Source organism: Thalassophryne amazonica, chromosome 15 (assembly GCF_902500255.1).
Source record: "Thalassophryne amazonica chromosome 15, fThaAma1.1, whole genome shotgun sequence".
NCBI lineage: Eukaryota > Metazoa > Chordata > Actinopteri > Batrachoidiformes > Batrachoididae > Thalassophryne > Thalassophryne amazonica.
Window position 1 is genome coordinate 47,753,007 of NC_047117.1, and position 13,292 is coordinate 47,766,298.

At 39.4% G+C, this 13,292-nt stretch overlaps 1 protein-coding gene across 1 annotated transcript in view; it reads left to right on the top strand.

Moving 5' to 3' along the window:
* The window catches only part of mxi1 (max interactor 1, dimerization protein), a 113,014-nt gene that overhangs the window by 9,885 nt on the left and 89,837 nt on the right, over window positions 1-13,292 (top strand). Inside the window, 1 exon segment of the mRNA XM_034187590.1 lies at window positions 10,439-10,468. Coding sequence (XP_034043481.1) covers window positions 10,439-10,468 — 30 coding nt within the window.

Sequence of the window (13,292 nt, forward strand, 5' to 3'; positions counted from 1 at the left end):
TATCTGGGAACTACTTTTTGCGCAGGAATTCATCAAGCACATTGGCCGTGGGCACGTACTAACACAGAATACTCTGAAACTGGAGAGTTGTTCGGCCATAACGAGAGCGTCCACTTTTAGCTTGTCATAAGCTAAGCTAGTGGCACTTGTGAGAGTGTGCATTAACGTGTTGGTTTTTACACAGAATGAATGAGTCAACCAATCAGTGTTAGCGGAGGCACATTTTACCCATAATCCCTTTGGCATCTGTCTGTGCTTGTTACAAAACTTCAGAATTAGTGCATTATTTAACATTAAAAGATATATGTTATACTTTAACTTTGTACAAATGACATAATTGACATTAATGGAGTTATTCTATCGGTATTAATTTTATTTATAACTCAAAACCATAAGTCATCACTGCTTTATTTTCCAAGACCTCCACCTCACGGCGACACTGCTATTGAGTAGAGAGTTGAGCTTGGCTGCTCCTCGCAACTGCTCCTCTGCTGGAAGCTATGTAGTAAATAGGATTCTCCAGCAGTGGGCAGGGCGCACAAAGACAGAAGTGCTGACTCATTGTTTGGGTCTGTGATCACCTTTGATGCTACCCAGAAGCGATCGTGGTGTTAAAACTCAAAATCAGCTTGTTAGTAGTTGCGAGTGTACTGGAGGCAATACTGGAAGTTATCGGTTATCGGTTAGCTGTAGCTTCCAATAAATTTTTGGGTGGTTTATCGGTTTAGCTTTATAAAGATAACTTTTCAGTTATCTGATTATCTGTTATCGAAGCTAACTTTGATTAGCTGTGCCCACCACTGTCAATGAATATGTTTGCTTTTAGTATTATCCACATAAACCCTTAATCATGTCTGTCACACCGGGTGTTATTTTCTATCTCAGGTCTCTGATTGCAGTTTGGCACACTACATATGTGTGCATGAGCTAATCAAATGTGGCAGTTTTTTATTGTCTTTATCACAAGGGAGTTCTGCATCAGAGAATCTGTGCAACACTGTGCACACCTTCCGCTTGTTCGCTACACAGATAAATGTGTACATAATGTGTGTGCTGTGATGTGTGGTTTTTCTGAAATACATTTTTGCATTGTGTTGATACGATGCGTTTTGTTTTGCAGAACGTCACATTTAAACAGTCTGACCTGGAATTGATTGCTTATTTAAAATTATTTAAATCTGAATGAGCCATTTGTAACAGGGGAGTTTCTAGAAGTATTTCCCATCAAAATACCACAGCTGTGTGACTTTGAGAATGCGAAACACCTATCATATGTATTGTAAAAGTGGGCTGATTTTGATTGTTTTTGCTGAAGTGAAATGTTACATAATATTAATAATAACTAGGACGTTGACCCATGGGGAACCATGGGTTCTAGATGTGGTCATTTGTACTGTATAAGGAGGACAGCTGACTTAAAGGAAAATCTGTTTACAGCTATGTTACATTTTTTAAGTATTGACAGAAAAATGTCTTGGCTTTTATGAATGTCTTTATGAAAACCTTCATAAAGACATTCATAAAAGCCAAATCTGTTTTCAGTTGTGTTCAATTTTCTAAAATGAATTTTTGTCCTTAATAAGCTTTCTGAAGCTGCTTAACCAGTACATATGCCATGTAAAGAAATTATAAGTAACTGAAGTTTATATTTGCACTGTGACAGTGTTCACATTAGAGCAACCCCCCCCCTTTTTTTTTAATTTGTTATGTGTGAGACACAATTTTGCTGTTTTGTTCGGAGTGTGACCCTGTTAATCCTGGGTTTGGGGTCACATGCATACAGAAAATGTCCAGATTGGAATCTGCTGTCTGGGATGTTAGACTGGTGAATTGTGTCAAGTCTGCAGCAACCTCACAGGCTTTTATTTTGAAATACAAGCTTTATTGTGGAAGTGCATATTGGTCTGATCACCTTGCTGTTTTCACACTTGAATCCACATGAAAAAACACAACCCCAAATCCAATGAAGTTGGGACGTTGTGTAAAATGTAAACACAAACAGAATACAATGATTTGCAAATCCTCTTCAACCTATTATTCAATTGAATCTTATTATATGGGTAATAATAAATCATTATTATTGCTGTCTCTGTCAGTTTTTTTTTTTTTTTGCTCCCAGTAGGAGCCATTCTGTTGTGTTGATACAGAGTCCTGATTTGTTAGTTGTATTTTCCTGGATAATATACTTGCATGGGGCACACTGCAAGCCCATTAATGTCAATCAAAATCAAATCAAATCAATTTTATTTATATAGCGCCAAATCACAACAAACAGTTGCCCCAAGGCACTTTATTTGCAAGCAAAGCCATACAATAATTACGGAAAAACCCCAACGGTCAAAACGACCCCTGTGAGCAAGCACTTGGCGACAGTGGGAAGGAAAAACTCCCTTTTAACAGGAAGAAACCTCCAGCAGAACCAGGCTCAGGGAGGGGCAGTCTTCTGCTGGGACTGGTTGGGGCTGAGGGAAAGAACCAGGAAAAAGACATGCTGTGGAGGGGAGCAGTTTTTCAGCATCACTCTGAGACAAGACCTGATTTTAGAGATATTGCGTAAATGCAAAAAAGCAGTCCTACATATTTGTTAATATGCGCTTTGAATGACATATCCTGATCAAAAATGACTCCAAGATTTCTCACAGTATTACTAGAGGTCAGGGTAATGCCATCCAGAGTAAGGATCTGGTTAGACACCATGTTTCTAAGATTTGTGGGGCCAAGTACAATAACTTAAGTTTTATGAGTTTAAAAGCAGGAAATTAGAGGTCATCCATGTCTTTATGTCTGTAAGATAGTCCTGCAGTTTAGCTAATTGGTGTGTGTCCTCTGGCTTCATGGATAGATAAAGCTGGGTATCATCTGCGTAACAACAACATAATTAACTTTAGTCTGTGAAGAAGATTCCCCATTTACATGAACAAATTGTAATCTATTAGAAAAATATGATTCAAACCACCGCAGCGCAGTGCCTTTAATACCTATGGCATGCTCTAATCTCTGTAATAAAATTTTATGGTCAACAGTATCAAAAGCAGCACTGAGGTCTAACAGAACAAGCACAGAGATGAGGCCACTGTCCGAGGCCATAAGAAGATCATTTGTAACCTTCACTAATGCTGTTTCTGTACTATGATGAATTTCTAAAACCTGACTGAAACTCTTCAAATAGACCATTCCTCTGCAGATGATCAGTTAGCTGTTTTACAACTACCCTTTCAAGAATTTTTGAGAGAAAAGGAAGGTTGGAGATTGGCCTATAATTAGCTAAGATAGCTGGGTCAAGTGATGGCTTTTTAAGTAATGGTTTAATTACTGCCACCTTAAAAGCCTGTGGTACATAGCCAACTAACAAAGATAGATTGATCATATTTAAGATCGAAGCATTAAATAATGGTAGGGCTTCCTTGAGCAGCCTGGTAGGAATGGGGTCTAATAAACATGTTGATGGTTTGGATGAAGTAACTAATGAAAATAACTCAGACAGAACCATCGGAGAGAAAGAGTCTAACCAAATACCGGCATCACTGAAAGCAGCCAAAGATAACCATACGTCTTTGGGATGGTTATGAGTAATTTTTTCTCTAATAGTTAAAATTTTGTTAGCAAAGAAAGTCATGAAGTCATTACTAGTTAAAGTTAATGGAATACTCAGCTCAATAGAGCTCTGACTCTTTGTCAGCCTGGCTACAGTGCTGAAAAGAAACCTGGGTTGTTCGTATTTTCTTCATTAGTGATGAGTAGAAAGATGTCCTAGCTTTACGGAGGGCTTTTTTTTATAGAGCAACAGACTCTTTTTCCAGGCTAAGTGAAGATCTTCTAAATTAGTGAGACGCCATTTCCTCTCCAACTTACGGGTTATCTGCTTTAAGCTACGAGTTTGTGAGTTATACCACGGAGTCAGGCACTTCTGATTTAAAGCTCTCTTTTTTAGAGGATCTACAGCATCCAAAGTTGTCTTCAATGAGGATGTAAAACTATTGACGAGATACTCTATCTCACTTACAGAGTTTAGGTAGCTACTCTGCACTGTGTTGGTATATGGCATTAGAGAACATAAAGAAGGAATCATATCCTTAAACCTAGTTACAGCGCTTTCTGAAAGACTTCTAGTGTAATGAAACTTATTCCACACTGCTGGGTAGTCCATCAGAGTAAATGTAAATGTTATTAAGAAATGATCAGACAGAAGGGAGTTTTCAGGGAATACTGTTAAGTCTTCTATTTCCATACCATAAGTCAGAACAAGATCTAAGATATGATTAAAGTGGTGGGTGGACTCATTTACTTTTTGAGCAAAGCCAATAGAGTCTAATAATAGATTAAATGCAGTGTTGAGGCTGTCATTCTCAGCATCTGTGTGGATGTTAAAATCGCCCACTATAATTATCTTATCTGAGCTAAGCACTAGTCAGACAAAAGGTCTGAAAATTCACAGAGAAACTCACAGTAACGACCAGGTGGACGATAGATATAACAAATAAAACTGGTTTTTGGGACTTCCATTTGGGATGGACATGACTAAGAGTCAAGCTTTCAAATGAATTAAAGCTCTGTCTGGGTTTTTGATTAATTAATAAGCTGGAATGGAAGATTGCTGCTAATCCTCCGCCCCGGCCCGTGCTACGAGCATTCTGACAGTTAGTGTGACTCGGGGGTGTTGACTCATTTAAACTAACATATTCATCCTGCTGTAACCAGGTTTCTGTAAGGCAGAATAAATCAATATGTGATCAATTATTATGTCATTTACCAACAGGGACTTAGAAGAGAGAGACCTAATGTTTAATAGACAACATTTACTGTTTTAGTCTGTGGTGCAGTTGAAGGTGCTATATTATTTTTTCTTTTTGAATTTTTATGCTTAAATAGATTTTTGCTGGTTATTGGTAGTCTGGGAGCAGGCACCGTCTCTACGGGGATGGGGTAATGAGGGGATGGCAGGGGGAGAGAAGCTGCAGAGAGGTGTGTAAGATACACTCTGCTTCCTGGTCCCAACCCTGGATAGTCACGGTTTGGAGGATTTAAGAAAATTGGCCAGATTTCTAGAAATGAGAGCTGCTCCATCCAAAGTGGATGGATGCCATCTCTCCTAACAAGACCAGGTTTTCCCCAGAAGCTTTGCCAATTATCTATGAAGCCCCCCATTTTTTGGACACCACTCAGACAGCCAGCAATTCAAGGAGAACATGCGGCTAAACATGTCACTCCCCGGTCTGATTGGGAAGGGCCAGAGAAATTTCACAGAGTCCGACATTTGTTTTTGCCAAGTTACACACCGATTTAATGTTAATTTTAGTGACCTCCGATTGGCGTAACCGGTGTCATTACTGCCGACGTGAATTACAATCTTACCAAATTTACGCTTAGCCTTAGCCAGCAGTTTCAAATTCCTTCAGTGTCGCCTGCTCTGGCCCCCGGAAGACAATTGACTATGGGTTGCTGTTGTCGCTAACTTCACATTTCGCAAAACAGAGTCGCCAATAACCAGAGTGTGATCCTCGGCGGGTGTGTCGTCGAGTGGGGAAAAACGGTTAGAGATGTGAACGGGTTGGCGGTGTACACAGGGCTTCTGTTTAGGGCTACGCTTCCTCCTCACAGTCACCCAGTCAGCCTGCTTTCCCGGCTGCTCGGGATCTGCCAGGGGGTAACTAACGGCGGCTAAGCTACCTTGGTCCGCACCGACTACAGGGGCCTGGCTAGCTGTAGATTTTCCACGGTGCGGAGCCGAGTCTCCAATTCGCCCAGCCTGGCCTCCAAAAGCTACGAATAAGCTACACTTATTACAAGTACCGTTACTGCTAAAGGAGGCCGAGGAATAACTAAACCATTTCACACCCAGAGCAGAAAAGTGCGGGAGAGACAGGAGAAGCCGCCATGCTAAATCGGCTAAGAGCTAGTAGCTACGCTAAGCTAGCGGATTCCTAAAAACACGAAAGTGAATAATGTGTAAATAATTTAGAGGTGATTCAGCAGAAGGAGTGCTTTAGTTAAGGCACGTAAAGATTACACTGGGAACAAATCGTAATCTAGATAACTGATCAATCTAACTGCGCAGACTAAACAGCTAACAGATACAGAAAAACACCGCTGTGCTCCGGAACAGGAAGTGATACAATACCGCAGTGAGAGCCAACCACCAGTAGAGGCAAGCAAGAGCATATGATTTCTTAGTTTTTTTATTTTAATAAATTTGCAAAAATTCAAAACATTTTTCACATTGTCATTATGGGGTATTCTGTGTAGAATTTTGAGGAAACAAATGAATTTCATCCATTTTGGAATGAGGCGTCACATTAAAAAATGTGGAAAAAGTACAGCATTGTTAATACTTTCTGGATGCACTGTATTTAGGAAGCTGATGAAAAATTAGAATTCACTTTGTTGTGGAAGTGCAACAGAGCGGTCACATCAGAAGTGTACACAAACGTCAGACTCTGGGGTATGCATGTCTGTGTTTGTGTGTATACATAGGTGTTTGTTTGATGTTGCAGACAAAGCATGATACAGGGATTTGAAAAATTAATTAACAGAAATTTGATGTCTGGTTTCTTTTCCAATTCTGTGCAGCTGTCTGACACCATAAAGCTGTAACGCTGTTCAGTTTTATACCAGTTTTCATGAAGTTTATTGCAGCCTTCATGTGAAAATGACTGTCACTTTTCTCATTTTTGTCACTTTCAGTGGCATTAAAATGTTCTTTGTGCTCAGCATATCAGTGGTAAGCACAAACTAAACTGTTGAGACAGATTTATTCTTAACCAGACAAGCATGGAGTAAACGCTTAACTCACTGAATATGACCATCGTTTACAATGAGTGGTGTTTTGTTTTTTTTACCCTGTCTTCCACATCTGTAGTTAACCCTCTTTTGTAGAAGGCTGCAGCACACAGTGCCACACTTGTATAAAATAATGTTTCAGAGAGCAATCAGAAAAGGGCACAATTCATAATTTTGACCAGTAGTGCTGCCAGAAATTTTAGGTTATTTTTCTGTTCACCATTGTGGTCATTCACAAGTAAACTCAGCTTGCCACATCTATATTTAATAGCCAAGTGGCCTCTGTGTACGTGTGTCTGTATGGCTTTGATCACACAAAAAACAGGGGAGAGCTGAAATTTTTCCATTTGGCATGCTTATGTATTTTTGGGTCAAGGATGAATGCTGCGAAAACAAAGAGTTGAATAAGACTAATACTTTGAAGAAATCAGCAATTTTAGTTAACCAATAAACAATGGATGTTGTGCTGCAATGCACCATGGGAGTTCAGGGTTTGAGGTTTTCAATGTTGTTATTGTGGTTTTTTGTTAGGTTAACAGTGTTGTTTTGTGTTATTGATTCATTGTGTTTTTGTAGCTCAATTGGTTTAGTCACTTAATCAAATCTTATGTTACTGTTATCATGAGTGAGGTTAAGTCTCATGTTGGTATTATAAGTCAAAAGTGTAGTGTGTTTGATGTCTTCTGCCACAGCCTCTTTTTATCAGATTAAAAGCCCTGGGTTTACAACAGATGGCAGAAAAACAAACAGTTATGCATGTGTGTTGCATTTTGATCATGCACAAACTGTGAGAGCTAATATTTGCAGTTTTGTATTTTTATTTATTTTGAGTCAAGGATGAACGGCGCCAAAACTGAACGTTGATACGATTCATATTCTTAGAGAAGGTACATACAGTGGCTTGCAAAATTTTTATATTGAGGAGCCTGACTTACTTTTTGTATTTGAAATACCTTAAACAAATTAAAATGCATGAAATACCAAGAGGCTGAATATTTTTGCAAGCCACTGTATATTATCTAACACTGAACAATGGACATTAATATTTACACTCTGAACTCGCATGCCATTCCAGCAGGGGGCAGTAAATTATCTAGTATATTAAAGCGGGAGTGCATGTGTGCATGAGTTTATTTAAGAAGTTCAAAATAAGTACATGATATAAATGTAAATATGTTAAAAATACATGGATGACACAAGAAAGTGAAAACACTTATTTCCATTGTGGTTCATTTAAAAATCATATGACAAAATAGAATTGATAATATTATTATAACGTATGTATATGATAACAAGAACCTAAACAATTTATAAATACTTTAAATTAACATTAAAAATTCTGTAATTGACAGGAAATAAAAGTGTTGAGTTCTTCAAAAAAACTGTTGAGGTCTAAGGTTCTGAAAACAGTCTGGACTCACACACCATTCCAACTCATTATAGAAATTTTGCACAATTTATTACCACCCTTGAAAATTGTCAGCTACCTGTTTTATAAACACTTCTCAATCTAGAGCCCATAGATCCCCACAGGCAACACGCTAGTTGTGCATTAATTTGCTATATGCCACAGAGTTGAAAGAGAGAGTCTAACAGAGTTGAAACTGTTCAGAAGTCATTTAAAAATGAGAGACCACATAAAAATTCTTGCATTGTTCACCTATTTTTAAATAAATATAACTGCAAGCTCATTTATTATATGCTTTCAACTCTGGTACACTACTATGCTGTAATGAAGTACGAAAATAAGCAGAACATCATCTGTGTCAATATTGTGAATGTAATCTGTTTTTGTAGGAAATATGTAACAATTTAACACCTCAGCTTAATATTACAAAGAAAGAAAGCAAAATATAATGGAGAACTTTTAACTCAAAATAGACAGGAAGTACTACTGTATAACTTTGGGGATGTTCATCATCCCTTCCACAAAAAAAAAAAGCAAAAACCCTGTGCCACCTGAGGCAAGGTGGAAATGCAGTTTGCTGTTGGGGAACATGCCTGTTTAAACATGAGGAGGTGGAGGGTTTTTCTCCTTTCTGTATGTTGTCTTACAAAGACCAGCTGATTCACTTTACATCAATAATAAAGCGCTGAAACCTGGCCACTGCATGTAGATTGTACACTCAACAAAAATATAAACGCAACATTTTTGGTTTTGCTCCCATTTTGTATGAGATGAACTCAAAGATCTAAAACTTTTTCCACATACACAATATCACCATTTCCCTCAATATTGTTCACAACCATCGAAATCTGTGATAGTGAGCACTTCTCCTTTGCTGAGATAATCCATCCCACCTCACAGGTGTGCCATATCAAGGTGCTGATTAGACACCATGATTAGTGCACAGGTGTGCCTTAGACTGCCCACAACAAAAGGCCACTCTGAAAGGTGCAGTTTTGTTTTATTGGGGGGGGGGGATACCAGTCAGTATCTGGTGTGACCACCATTTGCCTCATGCAGTGCAACACATCTCCTTCGCATCATCCATGAAGAGAACACCTCTCCAACGTGCCAAACGGCAGCGAATGTGAGCATTTGCCCACTCAAGTCGGTTACGACGATGAACTGGAGTCAGGTCGAGACCCCGATGTGGACAACAAGCATGCAGATGAGCTTCCCTGAGACAGTTTCTGATAGTTTGTGCAGAAATTCTTTGGTTATGCAAACCGATTGTTCCAGCAGCTGTCCGAGTGGCTGGTCTCAGACGATCTTGGAGGTGAACATGCTGGATGTGGAGGTCCTGGGCTGGTGTGGTTACACGTGGTCTGCAGTTGTGAGGCTGGTTGGATGTACTGCCAAATTCTCTGAAACACCTTTGGAGACGGGCTTATGGTAGAGAAATGAACTTCAATACGACGAGCAACAGCTCTGGTTGACATTCCTGCTGTCAGCATGCCAATTGCACGCTCCATCAAATCTTGCAACTCTGTGGCATTGTGCTGTGTGATAAAACTGCACCTTTCAGAGTGGCCTTTTGTTGTGGGCAGTCTAAGGCACACCTGTGCACTAATCATGGTGTCTAATCAGCATCTTGATATGGCACACCTGTGAGGTGGGATGGATTATCTCAGCAAAGGAGAAGTGCTCACGATCACAGATTTCAGACTGGTTTGTGAACAATATTTGAGAGAAATGGTGATATTGCATATGTGGAAAAAGTTTTAGATCTTTGAGTTCATCTCATACAAAATGGGAGCAAAACCAAAAGTGTTGCGTTTATATTTTTGTTGAGTGTATGTGTGCACTCACATTTACCCATCAACATGAGCACTCTCAGGGAGTCAGAATTTGTATTAGTTTAAATTGCTGCAGTGTAACCCTCCTGGTTTCTACTGTGCATTATTGAGAGCGAGGTGATCTTGTACCACCGTGCACACCTGGATGTCAAGTTGATGTTTGCTGATGTGCACGTAATGACACCAGCCATGTTTTATACTCATATTTGCTTATTTAATTAATCTAGTCAACTAACTTTGCCTCCCTCAGGCTCCACCTTGCCCATATACTTATGTACATATTGCAGCTTGTTGTCCCTTACATAAGCACGACCTTTTTAGAAACATGTGGATTTTTACTTTGTTTATTGAGCATACAGTCTGCCTTTCAGTTTTATTTTTCTTTTGTATGATGATTTTTTTTTTTCCTCCTTTGCAGGTCTACACATAATGAGTTGGAGAAGAATAGGTGAGTTTGCTTTGGGTTTTCAACCTGTTCACCAAGTTTTATCGATCTCTTTCACTTGATCTTATTTCCGGGCTTCATCTGCTGCTGTATGTACATTGGCCTCCAAACCTAACGGTAGCCATTTCAGACTAGGTAGGCTACAACTGAATACAGATCTACTAACATTAAAATAGACAATCCTGTAATGTTAATGTTTCATAGTGTCCTTTGTTTAGACTCTGCTGAGCTCTTGATTTTTGATGTGTGGTGTGCTTTATGATATGGATTTTGAGCAGATTGCCACCAAGCGAAAACTGATTGGGGAAATATGTCCAGGGGTGGCTCAACTTTTTGTCACGCAAAGCTGTGTAAAACTTGGCTAGGCATGAATGCTGTTTGAGTAGCAGTAATCACTGGAGAGTGTGTAGGCATAGTCATATCCTTCCCATTTCTTGTATATGTTGTTTATTACCCTTATTATTTAAATATCACTTATATACATGATGTCTATTTTCTTATATGTCTTATGATATATTATTATGATAGTTCATTTTCTTGAGCTGCTTGGGTGGGTAGAGAGAGTTCCCATGGGATTAAAAAAAAAAAAAAGGTTTTCAACCTACCATCCCTGGTTCTCAAGACCAGGCACCTAAATGGCTCTACTCTATTCTGCTCTTCCTATTTTCCATGTTTAGATATACCTCGGTATACACTAATATAGTTCTACCTTAGAAATTGAATATATTATATAAGACATACCTTGTTGAATTTTCATGCATCATACACTAGTTTTATTTAGCCTTGCTATCCTTTAGCTCATCTTCATACAAGACGTTCCTCTTCAGCAGGTCCTAAAACCAAAATGTAATGGGTTGACCCAGTTGGATTTAGATAAGCACTTTCTCAATCTTTGATTTTTCGCTTGGTTGCTAACGAGTCTGAGCTATGCAGAAAGATGAGAATTGTATGTTCGCCCGGCTGGAACTAAAGCTAAAACTTCAGTGTCTGTTGTAAAATGATGATTGATAGACATGGTCTCTTCCTTGTTTTTGTCTCCTGAACGGGATTCTGTAGTGAGTTATGTCTCTGCTTTCAAAGCCACGATAGTATCTACAGTAGAAGAATATTCAGGGAGAGCTTGTGATGGTTTATTACAGAAGAATGAACACATTGGCTTCTTAGAAGTCCTTATCAGATTGAACTCACCACCCACATAGTGTGCTTTCTGGTGTTTAAATGCTCTGTGACTTTGCAGGCTTCAAGAGTCGAGCTAATAAGATTTTTCATCAACACCGTAAAAAAGAGCAGCTAGGCTTCCAGGATTTATGGTAAATAAAAAAAAGCTCACCTTCCATTTCATTTTTCTATGAGTGTGGGTACAATGAAAGGATGTGGGAGGACGGCTCCATTCACTGTAATTACATATCACCTCGGCCTGTTTTTCTCACCATTTTTCCTGGCAGCCTCTTCTGAAACATTGGAACATTGGAAGGGGAAGCATCCAGTGAGTTAAATATAGACAAGAGTTGATGTGTCATCTCACTGCTCATATGTGATGCCACACAAGGCCATTCGATCTTCTGACTTGTCTCGGCAGATTGCAGCACTCGTGTGTGGGTGTATCTTTGTGTGTGAGTGTGTAAGTGTTTCTCGCACTCGGATACATAAGAATGTCTGCAAATTTAATTGTACACAGTGTGAAGCTTATTTCCATCAATAGTGTGTCGTTCATGCAGCAGTTCTTTCTATTATTGCCTTCACATTTCTAGTCTATATTTGGTTCTGCCAATAAGAGCCGACTCGTGTTAAGACCTGTTGCACAAAAGTGACGTATTGTACAATCAGGCGTTGGAATATGTAGTTGGATTCTGAGACAATTTTAGTAATTTTGACTCTGCTTATGAAATCACTGTCTTACAGTGTGATGCACTGATTAAACACAAGTTATCCTTCCTTGAATATGTTGGAGTGGAATTGTTTTCCTTCATGCACATGCAGTTGGATCTGTAAGTATTTGGACAGTGATGCAATTTTGCAATTTATGCCACCACAATGATGCAGAGCAGCTATCACAGTGGGAAAAGATGTTGGGCTGCCAATAGGTGGAACTGGGATCGATTCCTGGTCAAGACACTTCATGTGCATTGCCTCCTTCCACCCCACTATAATTAAAACTAAAGCACTCTTTTTTTTCTGTTTCTTCTGTTCATAAAGAAATTCTTTTAAAATTTATAAAAACCTTGTAATGGGTAGAATGGCCTAAGCTGGGGGTCGTCAACTCCAGTCCTTGAGTGCCGGTGTCCTGCCTCTTTTAGATGTGCCCCTGGTCCAACACACATGAATCAAATGGTTGAATTACCTCCTCAGTATGCAGTCAGGTTCTCCAGAGTGCTGCTAATGACCTCATTAATTTACTCAGGTGTGTTTAAGCAGTGACACATCTAAAAGTTGCAGGATACCGGCTCTCGATGACTGGAGTTGAAGACCCCTGACCTAAGCATTGGGCCACCCCTCTGAGTCTGGTCTACTTGATGTTTCTTCCTCATTATCACCAGAGGGAGTTTTTCCTGACAGCTGTAACCTGTGCGCTTGCTCAGGGGGCTTGGTAACGTTAGCCCTTACTTGTGTGACGTGCCTTGAGGCAGTGTTGTGATTTGGTGCAATATAAAGAAAAGGAATTGAGTTAAATTGAATTATAATTGTGTCCTGGCCTTGCCTGTGGAAGTAATATGTTAGACTGGGCCTCCTGTTCATGAGATGTCATAGGCTTTCATCCGCTTCATGCTACATGATCTGGAGATAAGCACTGGCATCTTCAGGACATATATAGGACTAACATCTTCTG